General features: G+C 37.4%; 3 protein-coding genes across 6 annotated transcripts in view; 1 reads left to right on the forward strand and 2 right to left on the reverse strand.

The window, feature by feature from the left end:
* LOC134674577 (flotillin-2) overlaps nucleotides 1–17,388 on the reverse strand; it is a 352,073-nt gene that overhangs the window by 305,444 nt on the left and 29,241 nt on the right. The window lies entirely within an intron of this gene.
* Nucleotides 1–17,388, reverse strand: part of LOC134674549 (uncharacterized) — a 420,725-nt gene that overhangs the window by 223,281 nt on the left and 180,056 nt on the right. The gene's annotated exons all lie outside the window — the stretch shown is intronic.
* LOC134674929 (glucose dehydrogenase [FAD, quinone]-like) lies at nucleotides 6,940–17,081 on the forward strand. The gene is made up of 6 exons (XM_063533088.1): nucleotides 6,940–7,058; nucleotides 8,540–8,806; nucleotides 14,585–14,812; nucleotides 15,095–15,227; nucleotides 15,423–15,542; nucleotides 15,642–17,081. The coding sequence occupies exons 2-6, from the start codon at nucleotides 8,566–8,568 to the stop codon at nucleotides 16,924–16,926; spliced, it is 2,007 nt and encodes a 668-aa protein (XP_063389158.1). The 5' UTR covers nucleotides 6,940–7,058; nucleotides 8,540–8,565; the 3' UTR covers nucleotides 16,927–17,081.

Here is a 17,388-nt window from a genome sequence, read left to right on the forward strand (position 1 = left end):
ACCATGGCCCATATAATAATTAATAGTAAATTTGTATGGGAGGATATAGTTTCAAATATTTTTGCAAAAATTTCGAACTAACTTCACGTATTCCCCATTTTTCTCTCTGGATGTCTGGATTTAGGTATACAGTATAGGGTTATTTTTATCTGATATATCCTACATACCTACCAAAAAAATACATACTATATAAAATAAGAACAAGTAGAAATTCTACAAAGTATATTATTAATTTATTTGCTGAATTTTAGTTTAGCTGCTTGAATGTGTATCAAATCACGATATGAAACTAACTCCTGTGAACCAGAAACCAGATGCCATAATTTTCCTTCTTGTGTTAATGGTGAGCTGTCATTTAGGCGCTTGCTTGTTTTAAACACTGCCTCCTTTTACGACAATCGCGGTGCATTACAGACCGAGATTACAGATGTAGTGAATAAGCCTATAACTCCTGTGCATCAGATGCCATATTATCTTTCTTGTGTTAGCGGTGAGGTTTTATTTAGGCGCTTGCTTGTTTTAAACATTACCTCGTTTTACGACAATCATTACAGATACAGATGTAGTGAATAATCCTTTCCCATCGTATTTTCTCGTACCTATTCGTCATGCTAAAAGTAGCTGAGACTGACTGAAATGACACGTTCGTACGTTTCCACGAAAATACAATGCACAATGTGAAAGATTATTAACTACATCAATACATTGTGCGCTTATAAAACAAATTTGCTATAAAAAATGTGCAGGCGCAATCGATAGTATTAGATATGTCTGAAAATACTTGTCCTATGTAACAGTTTCGTGCCTTTAAAATACACTATAGATAGAGATACGAGAGACTATAGAGATACGATTAAGCCAACATAGCACCGATTTGAACAGACCAAAGTGAGTTTTTTATAGAATTTTGACATTATGATGACATTATCACAATAATTTGTCATTAGATAATTTGGAAATGCCATGCAGACTTATCTTTGGTCGGACTCTACGCCGCTTTATGATCCTTAGATCCTAATATAGTCACAGGTAGCGCTGACCATTTGTTAGCGCAGGACACTGCTAAATTTTTCTTCCATAACCTAACGGCGTACAGTGGACGGCAAAGATATGTTTACATTTTTCGCCTTATTAGAAAGGAGTGTATCTTTGACCTACTTACCATTAAAGAAAAAAATAACTATACCTAAATTGTGTCCTTTTTACAGATTGTCAAGGTTTTATGCAAGAATCATTTCGTTGGAAATGTATAGTAGAAATAATTTTATTGTACACAACAACTTCACATAAAGTTTCAAGAATTGAGGTACAAAGGGATCTCTTCCAGTTATATTTTAACTGGTCGGTTAAATGAGAAATTTAAGAAGGGCTACCAGTACGGGAAGAATGGCGACGGGTTGTGAAGCTTGCCACCGACCCCGATATGACGACTACGACCACTCTTACAAGAGTGTGACGACAAATAAGAGAGAAATGAGGAATTTATTTTCACACAAAACAATGTGTTGTACAATGTGTAATATATTCGCATTATGCCTTCTCGATATTTTTCATATTGTATATTTTATGTATTTAGTAATAAAGAAATGAAAAGATAACAACGGTCTAAAATAAAATGGTTACTGAAATATATAATTAAACCTGTAATAGGAAATGCATATTTTTATTAAGGGCAGTTTCATACAAAGACATCTTAGCCCTCTATGGTCAGTCTCAACATATCATATATGCTTACCTTGCGTACGTCAGAATAAAATAGAGGTTAGTGCAAGGAAAAACTTAGTGATAATATAAAATTACACATAATTAATGGCAGAAATTGCTCACATATTATAATGATCACATCCATGTCTTAGTTGTTGTTTTTTTTTCGTTGCACGAACGTTATAACTCTTTAACAATAAATATTTGTCTGTGGTACCTAGGTATATCGCTTCCAATTAGTTCGCATACAGTTTCAAAATCTAACTAAAAACCAATTACAAAAACTACAATGCTATAAAAACTACATTTCATGAGAGATATTCTCATATAGGTACAATATTCAATGATTCGGGATGACTCCACATTAACCTTCATCACCAGCATGAAACGTTTCGAATCCGTCACACACAGCACGCACTACCTCCCCTCCCATCCCATTTCGTCCCAAATTTACACGATAACGTTTTTTAGATCCAAATTCTTGATTTTATAGTAGTTATTAAGTTTCAAAAGCATGTAGCTACGGCCATACAAAATAGGTAATCCTGTATATTTAAATTAGGAGAATTTAGGTGCCAAAAATTTTTCGCCTGAAACCACGCTTGAACTGAGTTTACCGTGTAGGATAGATCTCCGTCTCGACAATGACCTTCCCAAACATCATTCTTAAATTTGGAGCAACATTTTTGTCAAGGCTTCTGTTTTTACACACTTTTATTTAGCTTAACTGCATATATACATACCTATATCTCTTTGTATATATGGTGCTTCAAATCTTGTAACTTAAAAAAGCACTTCTGTACTTAATGTAAGTACAGGGTAGGCCAGTGATGAATTATTTTTTCGTCTCAAACTCTTTCTTTCGTTAAATATATAATATAGGCAAACGAGAATGGTGTCGTTTGCATATTAAAATAGTACATTACTACAGAGGCCGGGACGAAAGGGGTTGCCGGCCGAAGACGGATAGGTCTGAGCGCGGGCAACCCCATTTCCCGCCGAGGTATGTATAGTGCTTTTCTCAAACATGCAATGAAATAAATAAAATAAAAAATCCACGAAACCCAAGTTTTATTTATAGAAAAAACTAAAAGTAAACTACACCCAAAATATAACCAACACGTACCTATATCATTATCACGCGTATGTTTTACACGAGTCGTGTATTTTTACTACCCGTATATTTTCATGTATCTTTGATTTTTTCGCCTTGTATCCGTCTGACTGTCGTTTTTGTCACATAAGTTTACATAGTCTTTCATCTTGATATCATGTTTCACATACATCGTTGTTGCATGGAGTAAATAAGTATAATTTCCACAGTGTTGACGAATTTGTAGTTACATTCATTTAAAATATGCCACAAAACTGTTTCTAATAAACTGTAAGCCATTTTTCTTAGTTTCTCAAATAATAAAATTGCCATAAGCAACCATATACATACTTCGTCTTTGACTTGGCGGCAGAGGCAGCAAGTTATTTAAAATCAATTCTGCTTACGCTGCCAATTCCAACATTGTAATCGTAGTACAATTAATATTAATTTCATTATTTCGTCGGAACTCATATTAAAGTCAAAAAATCAACAACGCACCATAAATCCAATAAAACAGAATGAATATTTTTCAACTTTACCTCCATAACAATTTAAAAAATATAACTACGCGTGTTTGAGTAGACGTTAGATGAAATATTTTAAATGTTTTTATTTGTGTAGTTCTTCTTTTAGTGTAGAACTACAAGAAGAACTACACTAAAAGAAGAAGGTCAGCTCCTGGTAGCAGAGAGAAAAGTTTTTCGCAAGATCCTGGGACCTATTCAGAGAGATGACGGCACCTGGAGGATCCGGAAAAATGCCGAGATCGAGGAGTTAGTGGCCGAACCCAATATCATCGGCGAAACGAAAGCGCACAGACTTCGCTGGTTCGGTCACCTACTCAGAATGGGAGAGGATCGGGCTGTCAAGAAGGCGTTCTTGGGACGACCGACTGGTAGCCGTCCAGTGGGTCGGCCCAGGTATCGCTGGGAAGACAGTGTGGCGGCGGATCTGCTTCAGCTTCGCGTCAGTAACTGGCAGGAAGTTGCGAAGGATCGGGACAGGTGGCACGCTCTCGTTTCGGAGGCCAAGATTCTCTTTGGATCGCTGAGCCAAAATAGTTAGTTATTTGTGTAGTTAAATTTATAATTTTAAATTCTAAAATTATAGAATGTATTATTTATTAAGTTCATGTTGATTTTATACAAATAAAACTGCAAATTATAGCAAACATTGTTTTTTTATTTTATAGGCGTAGTGGCAGAGTGTCATTACGAACCATAAAGCAAATGCTGCCTCTAGTTTTTTTTAATGGATGAATGCCACGATGCTGTGTCACAAATATCTGTGAAATGAAAATTAAAAAAGAGGACTTTGCCGGCCTAGGCCTGCAAGATGTGTATGAAATTCCATTAACGACCTTTTGTCCTAGCCGCACCTGAAACGTCATACTTCGCAGCCTATTATAAGGAACATAACATCAATATTTCATTGCATGTTTGAGAAAAAAATATTTAAAATGGTGCCCTCCGCGGGAAAACAGAGTTTTCGACTTAAGTTCGGATTATGCAATGTCCGTGAGTGTCCAAGCACAAATTTAATAAAATAATGGATAATCAGATTTGAGGCTACTGGATCGACACTAAAATCTCGACGTCAAGGACGTGCAGGGTCTGCTCGTATCACAGAAAATATTAAACCTTATTAAATACTAGTACAACGCGTAAACGTTTGCCTAGAACAATTTACGGCTTGATCTTAGGCTACATTCTTATAAAATTCAACTTGTGCAAGATTTGAGAGAATCTGAATATGATTCAAGGCCTAATTTTGCAATTTATATGTTAGACACGTTCTCAACTTCATTAACTTCAATAACGTCGTCTTCTCAGATGAAGCCTATCTCCACCTAAATAGAATTTTGTTAATCGTCAAAACTGTCGTTACTGGGGGCCAGAGAAACCACGATTAAAACACCAAAAGCCTTTACACTCTCATTTCACTTTCAGAATTAAAGGAGAATAGGTATTTGTCGAGAAATTCAATCAATATATCCGCAATTTATAAAGAAAGCTTTTCAAAATTTACAAACAAAACTGGAAGAGTACCGCAACGCTACGGACGACATCTGGATGGTTTTATTTTTAAAACGTAAAATTTATTTTAATATCTCAAATTCTAAATAGGTATGCTTTTTATTTAAAAACACAACATTTCATTGATATTTTTTTAATAAATCATTGGCCTGTATAAAAAATATTTTTTCGGGTGCCTCCCGTACACGTAAAGAAGGGTATGAATTTTTTGCTTCAACCATATGGTGTGGGATATCATCGTATATTTTTTTAACGAGTAGAGGTCTTCAATAACCATTTTTAATCGCTCCGAAAGGCCAAAAAATTGTGTAACTTTTAAACCGTCACACCATAAATTATAATTTATGAAGGAAAACTTAATACAGAATGTTTTTTTTTTTTTTATTATGAATGGGCTTACTCATGGCCACAGACTAGCCGAGGCGTAGACGTGGCCTACGATGGAGCGAGCTCGCCCAGAAGGTGCCTGTTCACTCTTGATTTGAAGGTTGCCGGGTTATAAGAACACGGAAATATAGACGCCGGCAGGGAATTCCATTCCTTGGCAGTTCGCATAAGGAAAGTAGAAGCAAAGCGCTTCGTGCGAATTGGTGGAATATCTACCATGTAAGGATGGAAACCGGCCGTGCGTCTAAAAGTCCGATGGTAGAATGGGGACGGTGGTATAAGCTCGTGTAGCTCTTGGGCACACTCCCCGAAGTGCAGCCTGTAGAATACCGACAGGCTGGCGACTTTCCGCCGATGGGCCAAAGACTGAAGCTTAGCCGTTAGCTTCTTGTCGCCAATCATCCTCCTGGCTCTGCGCTCCACTGAGTCCAAAGCGGCGAGTTGGTATTTAGCTGAGCCATCCCACAGGTGGCTGCAATACTCCATACACGACCGGACTTGAGCTTTGTAAAGTGTTAGAAGCTGTCCAGGTGTGAAGTATCGCTTCACCTTATTTAGGACGCCCAGCTTTCTGGCCGCAGTTTGAGCTTTAGACTCAATGAAGCTGCCGAAGCTGAGGACTGAACTCAGCTCCATGCCGAGGAGTTCCAGACTGTCGGCAATAGGTACAGATGCACCCCGGAAAGAAGGAGTCAGGTCGAATGGACTCCGTTTTGCGGAAAATAGACACGTCTGCGTTTTGGAGGCATTGAACGTGACCAGATTGTCATCACCCCACTGGGAAACGAGACTAAGGGTCAAGTTCATTCGCTCAACCATGGCCTCTCTCTGTGAACGTATATCCTCCCTGCTGTCCCCTGCACTAGCCAAATATCTTTCAACAACCGTACTGTCATCTGCATAACCTACAATGCTGGGTTGCAGCATGTCGTTAATGTGGAGCAGGAAAAGGGTTGCGGAGAGAACAGACCCCTGAGGAACACCAGCGTCAATGGCCATGAGGTCCGAAGAGCAGCCATCAATAACTACTCTGATCGACCGTTCACTCAAGAAATCAGATAGCCAGCTACAAAAGTCAGCAGGGATGCCGTATGCAGGAAGCTTGCTAAGGAGACTTGCGTGCCAAACCCTGTCAAAGGCCTTCGAGATGTCCAGTGAAACAGCAAGCGCTTCACCGTTCCTCTCGATGGCCTCGCCGCAGCAGTGCGTGACATACGCTAAAAGATCCCCAGTAGACCGACCTCGGCGAAAGCCATACTGACGGTCACTGAGCAGATCATTTGCTTCGAGGTATGCCAGCAGCTTGCCGTTAAGTACCCTTTCCATGACTTTACAGAGCATGGAGGTAATGGCGATTGGTCGGTAATTGCAGGGATCAGCACGACTACCCTTCTTGGGTACTGGCTGCACGTTTGCAAGCTTCCAGGATTTCGGCACCGTTCTTGTTTGGAGAGAGAGGCGGTACAGGTCGATGAAAACTGTTCGAATATTATCTTAGTTTCGAGCTGCCGGTCAGACATACCGGCCGAACACGTGCGAATATAAGCTCAACAAAATACATTTTACGAGTAATAACATCTAAGGCCAATTGCACTTGTACCTGCAACTTTTCCGAAACAGTAATTTTAATGACATTGGCCTAAATAGGCCGGTCTAATTAATGCTTCTAGCGCTTGACCAGTGTTAAACATATCGCGGGGGCAGTCGCCTTTCAGATTTGATACCATAAAGGCGCCGGTGCATTAAGTTCAAAATTATCGCGATCGTCCTTAACAAGATATAAAAGTGTGTTTTTACAGTGCATGCTACATGGAATATCCAGTATTTTTTACAAGGTAAGTAAGTTTAAAACCAATACAGTGTTTTTATACATCTAAATCCGATTGTACTAACCAAATAGGTTTTTAAGTTATAGTCGCGGGAAACCTATAACCCAACAATCAACATGAAGTCAAAGATGTTTAAAAAAAAATAAAAAAAGTCCCTGCTGCAATCAAATATTACACCACAATATCCTTTTGCGACTCTACTGATATCTAAATCTATATAAAGAATGTCCGGTCGATACGCGTAAAACTAACGCAAAGCGGTATTTAGTCAGACTAAGCAAAAAAGTTACCTTTAGTTACTTATTCTACAATATAATTTCAATAACGATGTTTCATTCGCAGTGGAATGTTAATAGTATACATATAAAAAAAAAAACAATTAATAGTTCTTACGGAAACGCCTAATTTATATTATAGTGTATTTTTTAACCTTCGCTGATACTAATAATAAGTGGTTTCCTTGAGCCTTACTGAAAAGTTTTAAAACTTATGAATTCATAATATTAAGTACCTAACCTTTGAACATGAATAATTTAAAAATTAATAATTACCAAATTATATTTCAGTCACGCGATTAATGTATATTAATAAAATTATGTGATTGGGTGCTGTTAATATTGGTAATTTTACATACTTAATTTAACTATTAAATTATTCAGTCTAATAGTGCCCTTGGTCCATCCATAGTCCATACAGAGCTATACTATTAATATCTAAAAGTCTTAAAGCCAAGGGAAAACTTTTCAATACATAAGCAACAGATACATCTGTCCAATTTATAATTATGGCTTATTTCTTCACAAGGATTCCTATACCGACATCTACAAAAGCAAGTGATACAGCGCAACAATATCTGAACACGCGCTCTAACGCCTTGACAATAGAGGCGTGTTCAGATATTTGTGAGCGCCTTGGCCGCTCCGCTATATCTGATGGCGACTGTACATAACCATAAACAATCCGATGGAACGGAGATGGAATATGTATGAGGTTGTCAAAAAAGTTTACTGCATGATGTCAAGATACATATAAGTAGGGAATGCTCCCGGTACTGAGTTTGTATGGCGAGAACCGGGAATTCCCGGTTCCGGTACTGTATTTGTATAGAAAACCAGTACCGGGAGCACTCCCTACATATAAGTCAGCAATAGCACTATAAATAAAACTAGCGCCGACCGACTCCCAAAAACGAGGAGGTCCTATATTATTTCTAGTTCTAAGATCTATATTTATTTTATAGTGTGTGTGTGTGTGTGTAATTTTCCGATCAAGTGAATATTTTTATGTACAAATAACGTTCTTGATAAAAACATAAGTGTAAAGAGACGGTTTCCGTTTTCAGTAAAAAAAAACTAATTAAAGCGTAGGTCAAAAATACGCAAAACCAAAATATGAAATAAAAAACTGGAAATCAATAAACTACAAAATATGCAACTTTGTTACTGCCAATGTATAAACAAGTAACATTAAAACTATCTTCGTCACAGGCAGGTTCATAAATCGGACTGAAGAAATGGCACATGGGATCAAATTCATAGTGTGGACAATTCTGTCATGCTTACTAACAGCTGAACTCTCCGTCGATGGATATCAATACCCAACATTTTTTAGAGAAGCCAGATCCAGGCGGAAGCAGTCGTACAGGCAGAACCCTATTATCGACATGTTGATGCAGTCAGTCAACCCCAACTATGACCCGAAGGACCCCATGGATCTCTTTGATTTTCTGAGGGACCAGTACCCATTACCGAATGGTAAGTCAACATAGATCTAATAGTAGTTAGAAGTAGAACTATAAGTAGTTATAGATCTGTTTATTCTTTAGCAAAGAAAGAAACGAATCCACAAAGCAAAGTGAAAGTGCCATCATTTCATGGTGTTCCACTCATTTAACGTCGCTATCTAAAGTTCTCAAATCACTCTATAGTCTACTAATACTTAGTGATTGTGTGTTTTATGCTTAGTTTTTAAGTGTTTTAGGTTGTTTGAAAGTTTCCTTGATTTCTTCTGGATCCCATTATCAGATCGTAATACCGGTCCGATTATCACCATAATGGAACCGGGGCATTGTTCATGGCCATTAATCTATTGCCAAAAAATTATGTATACCAAAAATTAGAATGACTTAACAACTGTGAACTCTTTCAAATAAGAAAATACCTAATTTTATAAAACTGTTCAGCTGTCTTCAAAAACAACCCCCCTTTTCGAATTCTTTTCGGATTATAATTCTTAATAAATACTCAAATAGAATATTCTGTAAATACGAAATATTAATAAAGGCCTTATTCTTTTAAGGTTTGTTGTAAATAATGTAAAGGATGTAGACCGCCTAGCAAAATTCCATCATATCACTCATAGTTCCAAGTTTATGGCACAGCTTGTTGGCTTGTGGCTTTGAAATATTATAGCGAAGTTTAACTACCTGCAGGTATGTAATGTATATTGTGTATGACAGGCTACGTAAGCATACTGGGTACCTAATCAAGGAGGCATTCACGAGAAAGGTTCGGATCTCACGAGATAAAAAGTAACCAAGGCAACCACTTCTACTTGTACATACATCCAGGGCTTTATTCGCGGGTCAACGTCCGGAAAAGATTGGTTTCATATATTTAGTATAGTAGTGTACAGAACAGTGAACGCATATATTTAGTATGGAAACCGCCTTTAGGAACATTACCGTTCAAATTCACGGGCCAAATTAGCACACATACACAATTACGCCTACATTCAAATAGGACGACGCGTTTACAGAGCCTGTAATCAAAGCTGGTAAACAAAATAAGAGTCATCTTTATTACTCTAATGGTACATAGCTAAGTGTAGATGAAATGCATATAATGTCAATAACTACCAATCAGCGACATTAATCCGCTAATAACCTTCTTGCTGTACGTACTGGCCGCTTAGAGTTCGCGGTTCATATTTGATTAGAATATGACTTGGACAGGGATAGGTTTATGCCATACAGTGAAGAACCAGTCAAATAATTCACGTATAATAATTTAATGCAGATTAAAAGATAACTAGTTAAAATGTTGTTATGACATGACAGACTAACTCAACATAAGTAAATATATATCATTGTTGTATAAATGTATTCCGCTATAATAAGTATTTTGTATATTTTATTATCTATCTGTATGGCAGTGCGAAGTCACGTTCAGGTATAGTCTGTCCGTTTTTCTAAGATCAAGTACGCCACAGTAAATGTATGGCGAACTTGATCTTAGAAATCGGACTGGCTATACAGTCTGCAAAATTTACACGGGTACAAGAATCGGGTCAAAAGTATTTGAACAGGCGGAGTCACAATAAATCCCCACTTTCAGTTCAGAATATTTTATATGTATATAGCCGGTCAAGCAAGTTTGTCAGTATAAAAAAGGTGCAAAATGAAAATTTTGTATGGGACCACAGCCGTTCGCGCGCTTACTTTTTCTAAATTTGCCGCTCTTTTCTGTGTGCATTTGTTAAATTAATTCAGTGAAAGCATGATAGGAAAAATGTATCTACATATAGGAGACCGGGTATGATTATCTCACGGGTTATGTCTCATGAATAGAACATATTCTAGATGGTTTACTAACGAATGGCCCAAAAACGTTTCCCAAAGTATCACATCCCAAACTATGTTTCCCAAATTATCATTTCCCAAAAAAATGTTCGGCAAAACAACTTATCGCATATTTTCAGTTAGCAATAGTCTTTTTTGGCAAGTTATTGTTTAGCAAATAATTACTTGGACAAGTTTCATTTTACCAAATATTATTTAGTCAAATGTATCATTAAGTATAACTTACATGTCCCAAAATATTGCATGGCATACAATTTACATAGGTACCAATAGAGAGGAGGCTGCGGAATTTATTTGTCTGGTATTTAGCTGATCATTACATATATGTACATAGTAAAATGTAACGTCAAAAAAACATTCCTCAAAAATATGTAGTAAATTATCACTAAAATTAAAACTCCATTTTAATATAAAATGATAACCAAATTTGTTACATCTTGCTATTCTATTAAAGCAAATAACACCAAAGTAATAATTGTAACCCAAAAATTGTAAATAACTACCAATTTTTAAACCACATTTTAGTCTAAAATGACATGCAATTTTTTTTACATCTCGTTATTCTATTAAATTAATTAATCCACTTCGATGACCTTTTTCTAGTACACAGTATTTCGTTTCTGTATGGACGGCAGTTCTAACCTAACCCACTTTTCTAATAGCATTTCGATTCTGTGACGGTCACAGTTCTAACCTAACCTAACCCACTTTTCTGATAGTGGTTCCGTTTTGTGAGGATCGCAGTTCAAACCTAACCCAACCCACCCAAATTACGTAGAATTTAACGTACCTATATTAACATAACAAAAATTACTTTAAATAGATATGCTTATTTGTCAAATTTGCGAAGTGACAATTTTGACCAAACATCTTTTTGGAATATAATCATCAACTGAAAAATAATAAATAATTATAATTTAATTTGTTCAAATACTTCATTGTAATATAATCATCATTCTCTTGCCCTTGTTCCATTCACTTGGGGTCGGCGCAGCATGTCTTTTTGGAATATAATATTAGACAATAAAAAACGTTTGCTAAATAAGTTTTTGTCCTAATAACATTTGACAAAGTAAAATCATGCCAAATGATAATTTGACCAAATAAATTATATGCGAAGTGTAACTTTGCTAAAGGTTTCTTTGGGAAATGAAACTATTGCGATAAGTTTGTTGGGAAGTGAAATTTGGCGAAATGTATTTGGCCCAAACGAAAGTACACCATTCTAGATATCTTGCCAGGCATCCACTCAATTTCATGTCTCTCTAATTGGACGCTTTTTTCCATAGGTGCGAATAGCATCTTGTGGGAATCTGAATGGAAAGTAATGTAAAATGGCAATACCAAATTTGATTATTAATTTGAAATAACTAGGTAGTTTTTTTATAGCTCCATCTCATGAAATAAAAAAGTAAAATACAAATCTGTAAGAAGGAATTTATTTATAATTATACAGAAAATACCTAAACCAAACACAAGTTAATAAAATAGTCTACTTCGTTTGGCATAACACCATCCCTATTATCCTCGCAATTTAAAAAGTCGTATGTTGTTATGAAAGTCGTATGCAGTTGTTACGTTTTAGCTTAGCACGGTAGTATTGAAAACAAATCGTCATGTTTTTTCCAAATTTTACTGAAGCTATCTGTTTACTACAAGTGAAAAGTGATTCCATTGTCCTTGGTATGAACTAAAATAACTTCTGCACCACTTCACGACACATGAATATAATTTTATTGTTTTTATAAATCAATTTAGCCATTTGTCACTGACTGTCATCTCGGTCGCGTACTGAGATTGCCAATCGAGCAGTTTGTAAGTACCGCCTATCGCGGGGTAGTTTGCGTTGGGTCATAATTGAGCGGACAGAATACTTCCATGTATATCATTTCGCTGGTACAGAAGTATAAAGTCATTGAACTCGTCAGACAAAAAGTGGTCAAATTGCAGTGGCCATATTTAGAGATTAAGTGCAAGAGTTTTATGAGTTATGAGGAACAAAAGTTGTCACTTGTTTTCATATTCACGTTTTAAAAGCGCAGTCAAGTTAGAAGAGACACGCCGACAATATGTTATTACATTTGCTCGTAAAGTTTTAAAACCTGTATCTTTATAACTGTTGAGCGCTGAGAAATTCGAAATTTGAAATAACAATCTTCCATGTTTTGAGTCGATTAACTCATTTATGGATACAAATTTTTGTGTTATTTAATCGATTTTCGAAAAATTCTTCGCACTATTTTCAGTCCTGGCTGATGATGATACCTACTCCTGACCGATTTCGGCCACAGCGACTGTGTGCTCAGGAGTCTGGTCTGGAGTAAGCAATTTTTAATTCGCGTTAAAAGAGTGTAGCTGTTCCACTCTCTCGTGCCCCTTTAGGTGACTTTACATATAAAAGTAACAAAGTGACGGACATTTCGTAACTAAGTTTTTTATTCCTTTTGTGATTTGGGTATTTTTATACCAAATCCTGCATTTGGTATCGGAGAGCACCAATTGGTGTGGTCGAACTGTTGATGATGAAGACAAAATGCCGGCAACTGTTTTGTGAAGTGCGTTCTTTTGCTGTTAAAAGTTATCATTTATTATTGTTCCTCTGGACTAGACCGATACGAGTATTCGATTTCCTTTAACGATGCAGACTATGTGTAAATAACTTGTCTTAACAATTTAATTATAATGATGCTGGTAATGTGACCTATACACATAATGGAATGCATGGTATACATTGCGTCCTGGTTATAAAGGCACTTTAGTATTACATAGCTTTGATGTGTACACTTGTTTGTTTAGCAATTATATCATAATACAGCATATATAGATAGAAAAACATACGAGTAACTAGTAAGTAATTATGGTGGGGTGGACTATAAGAATTGTCACTTCATAAATCAAACAACTTGGATTTTAATTGATGTTGAACGAATACCATAGATATATCGATTATTTCTTGACAATAAACTAATGACGATTTACGTAACTAAATATTCTCATAATAAAAACTGTTACTAATCCCTATACAACCACCCATTAATCAATGCAATTACGTATTACATCAAATCATTCAAAAACCAGCAACTTGATTGCCCAGTAAAACCTAGGTGCCTTGCATCATTACATTAGAATGCCATTACTCGTCATGTTCTGAGAATTAACGCGTAAATTCACGAAAAAGAACGCTCCTAACAGTCCTAACGACTTTGACCGACACTATCGCTGGCGAAATTGCTTGTACCGTATTTTTTTCTTAGCAGAGGCACACCACTTCTATTTTATTACAAGCTTTTATTTAGTTTCACCTGACCGTTGTCTGTCTGTCTGTCTGTCTGTCTGTCTGTAATCAAATCTTGCAAGTTAAATTTGATACACTTCCCGGTTTCCGATTGAGCTGAAATTTTGCATACATACGTAAGTCGGGTGACAATGCAATATTATGGTGTCATCGAGCTGATCTGATGATGGAGACCGGAGGTGGCTATAGGAACTATGTGATAAAACAACGAAACCTAATTGTGTTTGGGGTTTTTAGAATTGTCTCGATGAGCATTAGTTACCTGTGGAAAGAAAAGTACAGTCAGCGATAAAAGCTTGTACCAAAAATGAAAATTTTGCCAAAAACTTATTATTACAAGCTTTTATTTACTTTCACCTGTCCCGTAATTAGTAGTAGTTGCAAGTTAAATTTGATCCACTTCCCGGTTTCCGATTGAGCTGAAATTTTGCATGCATGTATAAATCGATTGACAATGCAATATTACGGTAACATCGAGCTGATCTGATGATGGAGACAGGAGGTGGTCATAGGAACTCTGTGACGAAACAACGCAACCTAATTGTGTTAAGGGTTTTTAGAATTGTCACGATGAGTATTAAACTGTCTGTCGTAAGAAAAGTACAGTCAGCGATAAAAGCTTGGACCAAAAATTAAATTGCCAAAAACTTATTTTAGGTCTAAAACAACCATTAAGCCAATACGACTACATAATCGTCGGGGCGGGTTCGGCCGGGTGCGCGCTGGCGGCCCGTTTGACAGAAGACCCTGGGGTCACGGTGCTGCTCCTGGAGGCGGGGAAACCAGAGATGTTCACCACGGACGTACCTGCGATCGCCCCGTACTTCCAGAGGACAGATTACTCGTGGCAGTATTATATGGATAAGGAGCCTGGCGTTTGTATGGGTAGACTATTTTTTATATTAAAAATTAGATTTGATAGAGCTAATTTAATCGCCTCTACGTTGCAGCCAAGATCGGAAATAAACCGAACGAGAGAGATTGTTAACCAAAACTAGAAATCGCCCTATTACACCCGAGTTAAAATACTTTTTATTTCGACTATGTAAATATTTTATAAAATAATCAACATGCTTAGGTATTTGGCTACCGCTCATATACCTAGATTATATTATAGGGATATATTCTCAGTTTAATTGTTGAGCTAATTAAGATATTTTTTAACAGGAATGATAAACGAAAAGTGCTTTTGGCCGAGAGGAAAAGCAGTAGGAGGAACTAGTGTCATCAACTACATGATTTACACGCGTGGCCGGCCCGAGGAGTGGGACCGCATAGCAGCTGATGGAAACGATGGATGGTAATGACTTGAAAGTTAATTATTAATATAATTACCCATTATAATCACATACTACTAAAGATCAAGTGATTACATAAGTGGATGCAACCAAAACATTGAACCGGTTTTACGTGTGTTTTATTTATTTAGCCATTGTTATTGCGTCAATTTTTCAATTAATTAGAAATTAATCATTATCGCTTGATTTTGCAACAGGTCGTACAATGAAGTATTAGAATATTACAAGAAATCCGAGCGATCGAACTTAAGAGGGTTGGAAGATTCTCCGTACCGAGGTAGAAAGGGTGAAATGAACGTAGAATTTACAAAATTTAGGTAAGCCATCTTGAGATTTGTAAATAAATTTCTAGTTTTAGCCACTTTTAATAGCGCATTACTTACATGTTTAATTATATAATCACGTTTATGTTTCAGAACACCATTAATTGAGGCGTTTTTGGAAGCAGGGCGACAATTGGGTCACCCCACAGTCGATTACAATGCTCCTGAACAACTTGGGTTTGGATATGTTCAAACTACCACTATAGATGGAAAGAGAGTAAGCGCTGCTAAAGCTTTCCTCCACGGAATTAAAAATAGGCCTAATCTCCATATACTACCAAAGAGCCGGGTGACTAAAGTTTTAATTGATAGCACAACAAAGACGGCCTACGGAGTACAATACGTTAGAAATCGTCTAAAGAGGAATGTAGTTGCGAGGAAAGAAGTCATATTATCAGCCGGTCCCATAGCATCGCCACAACTGCTCATGTTGTCTGGAGTAGGGCCGAAAGATCACTTGAGTAACCACGGAATTCCTGTCATTCAAGACCTGCCGGTCGGGCGCATGCTTTTCGACCACATCAGTTTTCCAGGAGTTATATACACTTTAAATACTACAGGAGTTACTTTGAGCGAGTCTCGATTGATACAACTTCCGCAGAGTATTCAAACTGTTGCTCAATGGCTTCAATACGGAGACGGTCCGCCTGCAAGTCCCGGTGCAGTAGAAGGAATCGGATATATCAAAACTCCTGTATCCAATGACCCTGCGAATGTCCCAGACATAGAGTTAATAAGTATTGCCGGGTCATTAGTGTCAGATGGGGGACCAGATGGAAGCAAAGCGGTGAGACGAGGAATGATGATATCTGAGAACGTTTTTGATGCCGCATTCGGGACGATCGATGATACGGAAACGTGGAGTGCGTTTCTGATGTTGTTGCATCCTAAATCGTTTGGTTTTCTTGAGTTGAAGGACAACAATCCATGGAGCTTTCCGCGAATGCGGGGGAACTATCTGTCAGACGCGTATGGGCAAGACGTAGCAACGTTCGTGGCAGCGGTGCGTCACGTGCAGGCTCTAGCAGCTACGGAGCCGTTCCAGCGGCTTGGCGCCAAGCTGCACCGGGCGCAATACCCGGCCTGCCGCGCGTTGCCTTTCGACTCGGACGCATATTGGGAGTGTGCGGTGCGAACGCTCACAGCCACGCTGCACCACCAGATCGCCACGTGCCGCATGGGTCCCGCCAGTGACCCTTGGGCCGTCGTTGATCCAAGGTTGCGGGTGTATGGCGTGCGCAACTTACGAGTCGTTGACTCCAGCGTCATCCCCCGCACAGTGTCCGTCCACACAAATGCACCCGCTATCATGATCGGTGAAAAAGCGGCTGATATGATAAAAGAAGACGCAGATCAAATAAATCCTGGTAGATCATGAATGTTTTTTAGCGTTAGATTACTTTGATGTACTAAAGTACCTATAAAGTCTTTGTATTTATTGCATAAGCTATTGTCAAACATATACCTCTGAATTAAGATATGTTGTGCCTATGTGAATAAGACAGTCTGATACCCTTAAGTTTTAGTTTTTATGTTCCACGAGATAATTAATTTATAATTTATATTGTTATGTGTTGTGGACGTTGTGGTTGTTTTATTAATGTACTAGTCTGAAATTTAATAGTGAAATTAAGAAGTAGGTAATAAACGTGACAGTTTGTACAATAACATTAGTGTGTTTCATTTAATCTGAAATAAACATACGTCGCACTATAGCGGGCAATTAGGGAGCATGTCATTTGGTAAGGTTTACAAATCAATTTTCGAGTTGTCTGAATAAGTATTTGTACTTAGTATTTGTAATGTGCAATTTCAAATACCTTAGCAACTAAGGTTGTAC

Source organism: Cydia fagiglandana, chromosome 20 (genome assembly GCF_963556715.1).
Source record: "Cydia fagiglandana chromosome 20, ilCydFagi1.1, whole genome shotgun sequence".
NCBI classification, from domain to species: Eukaryota; Metazoa; Arthropoda; class Insecta; order Lepidoptera; family Tortricidae; genus Cydia; species Cydia fagiglandana.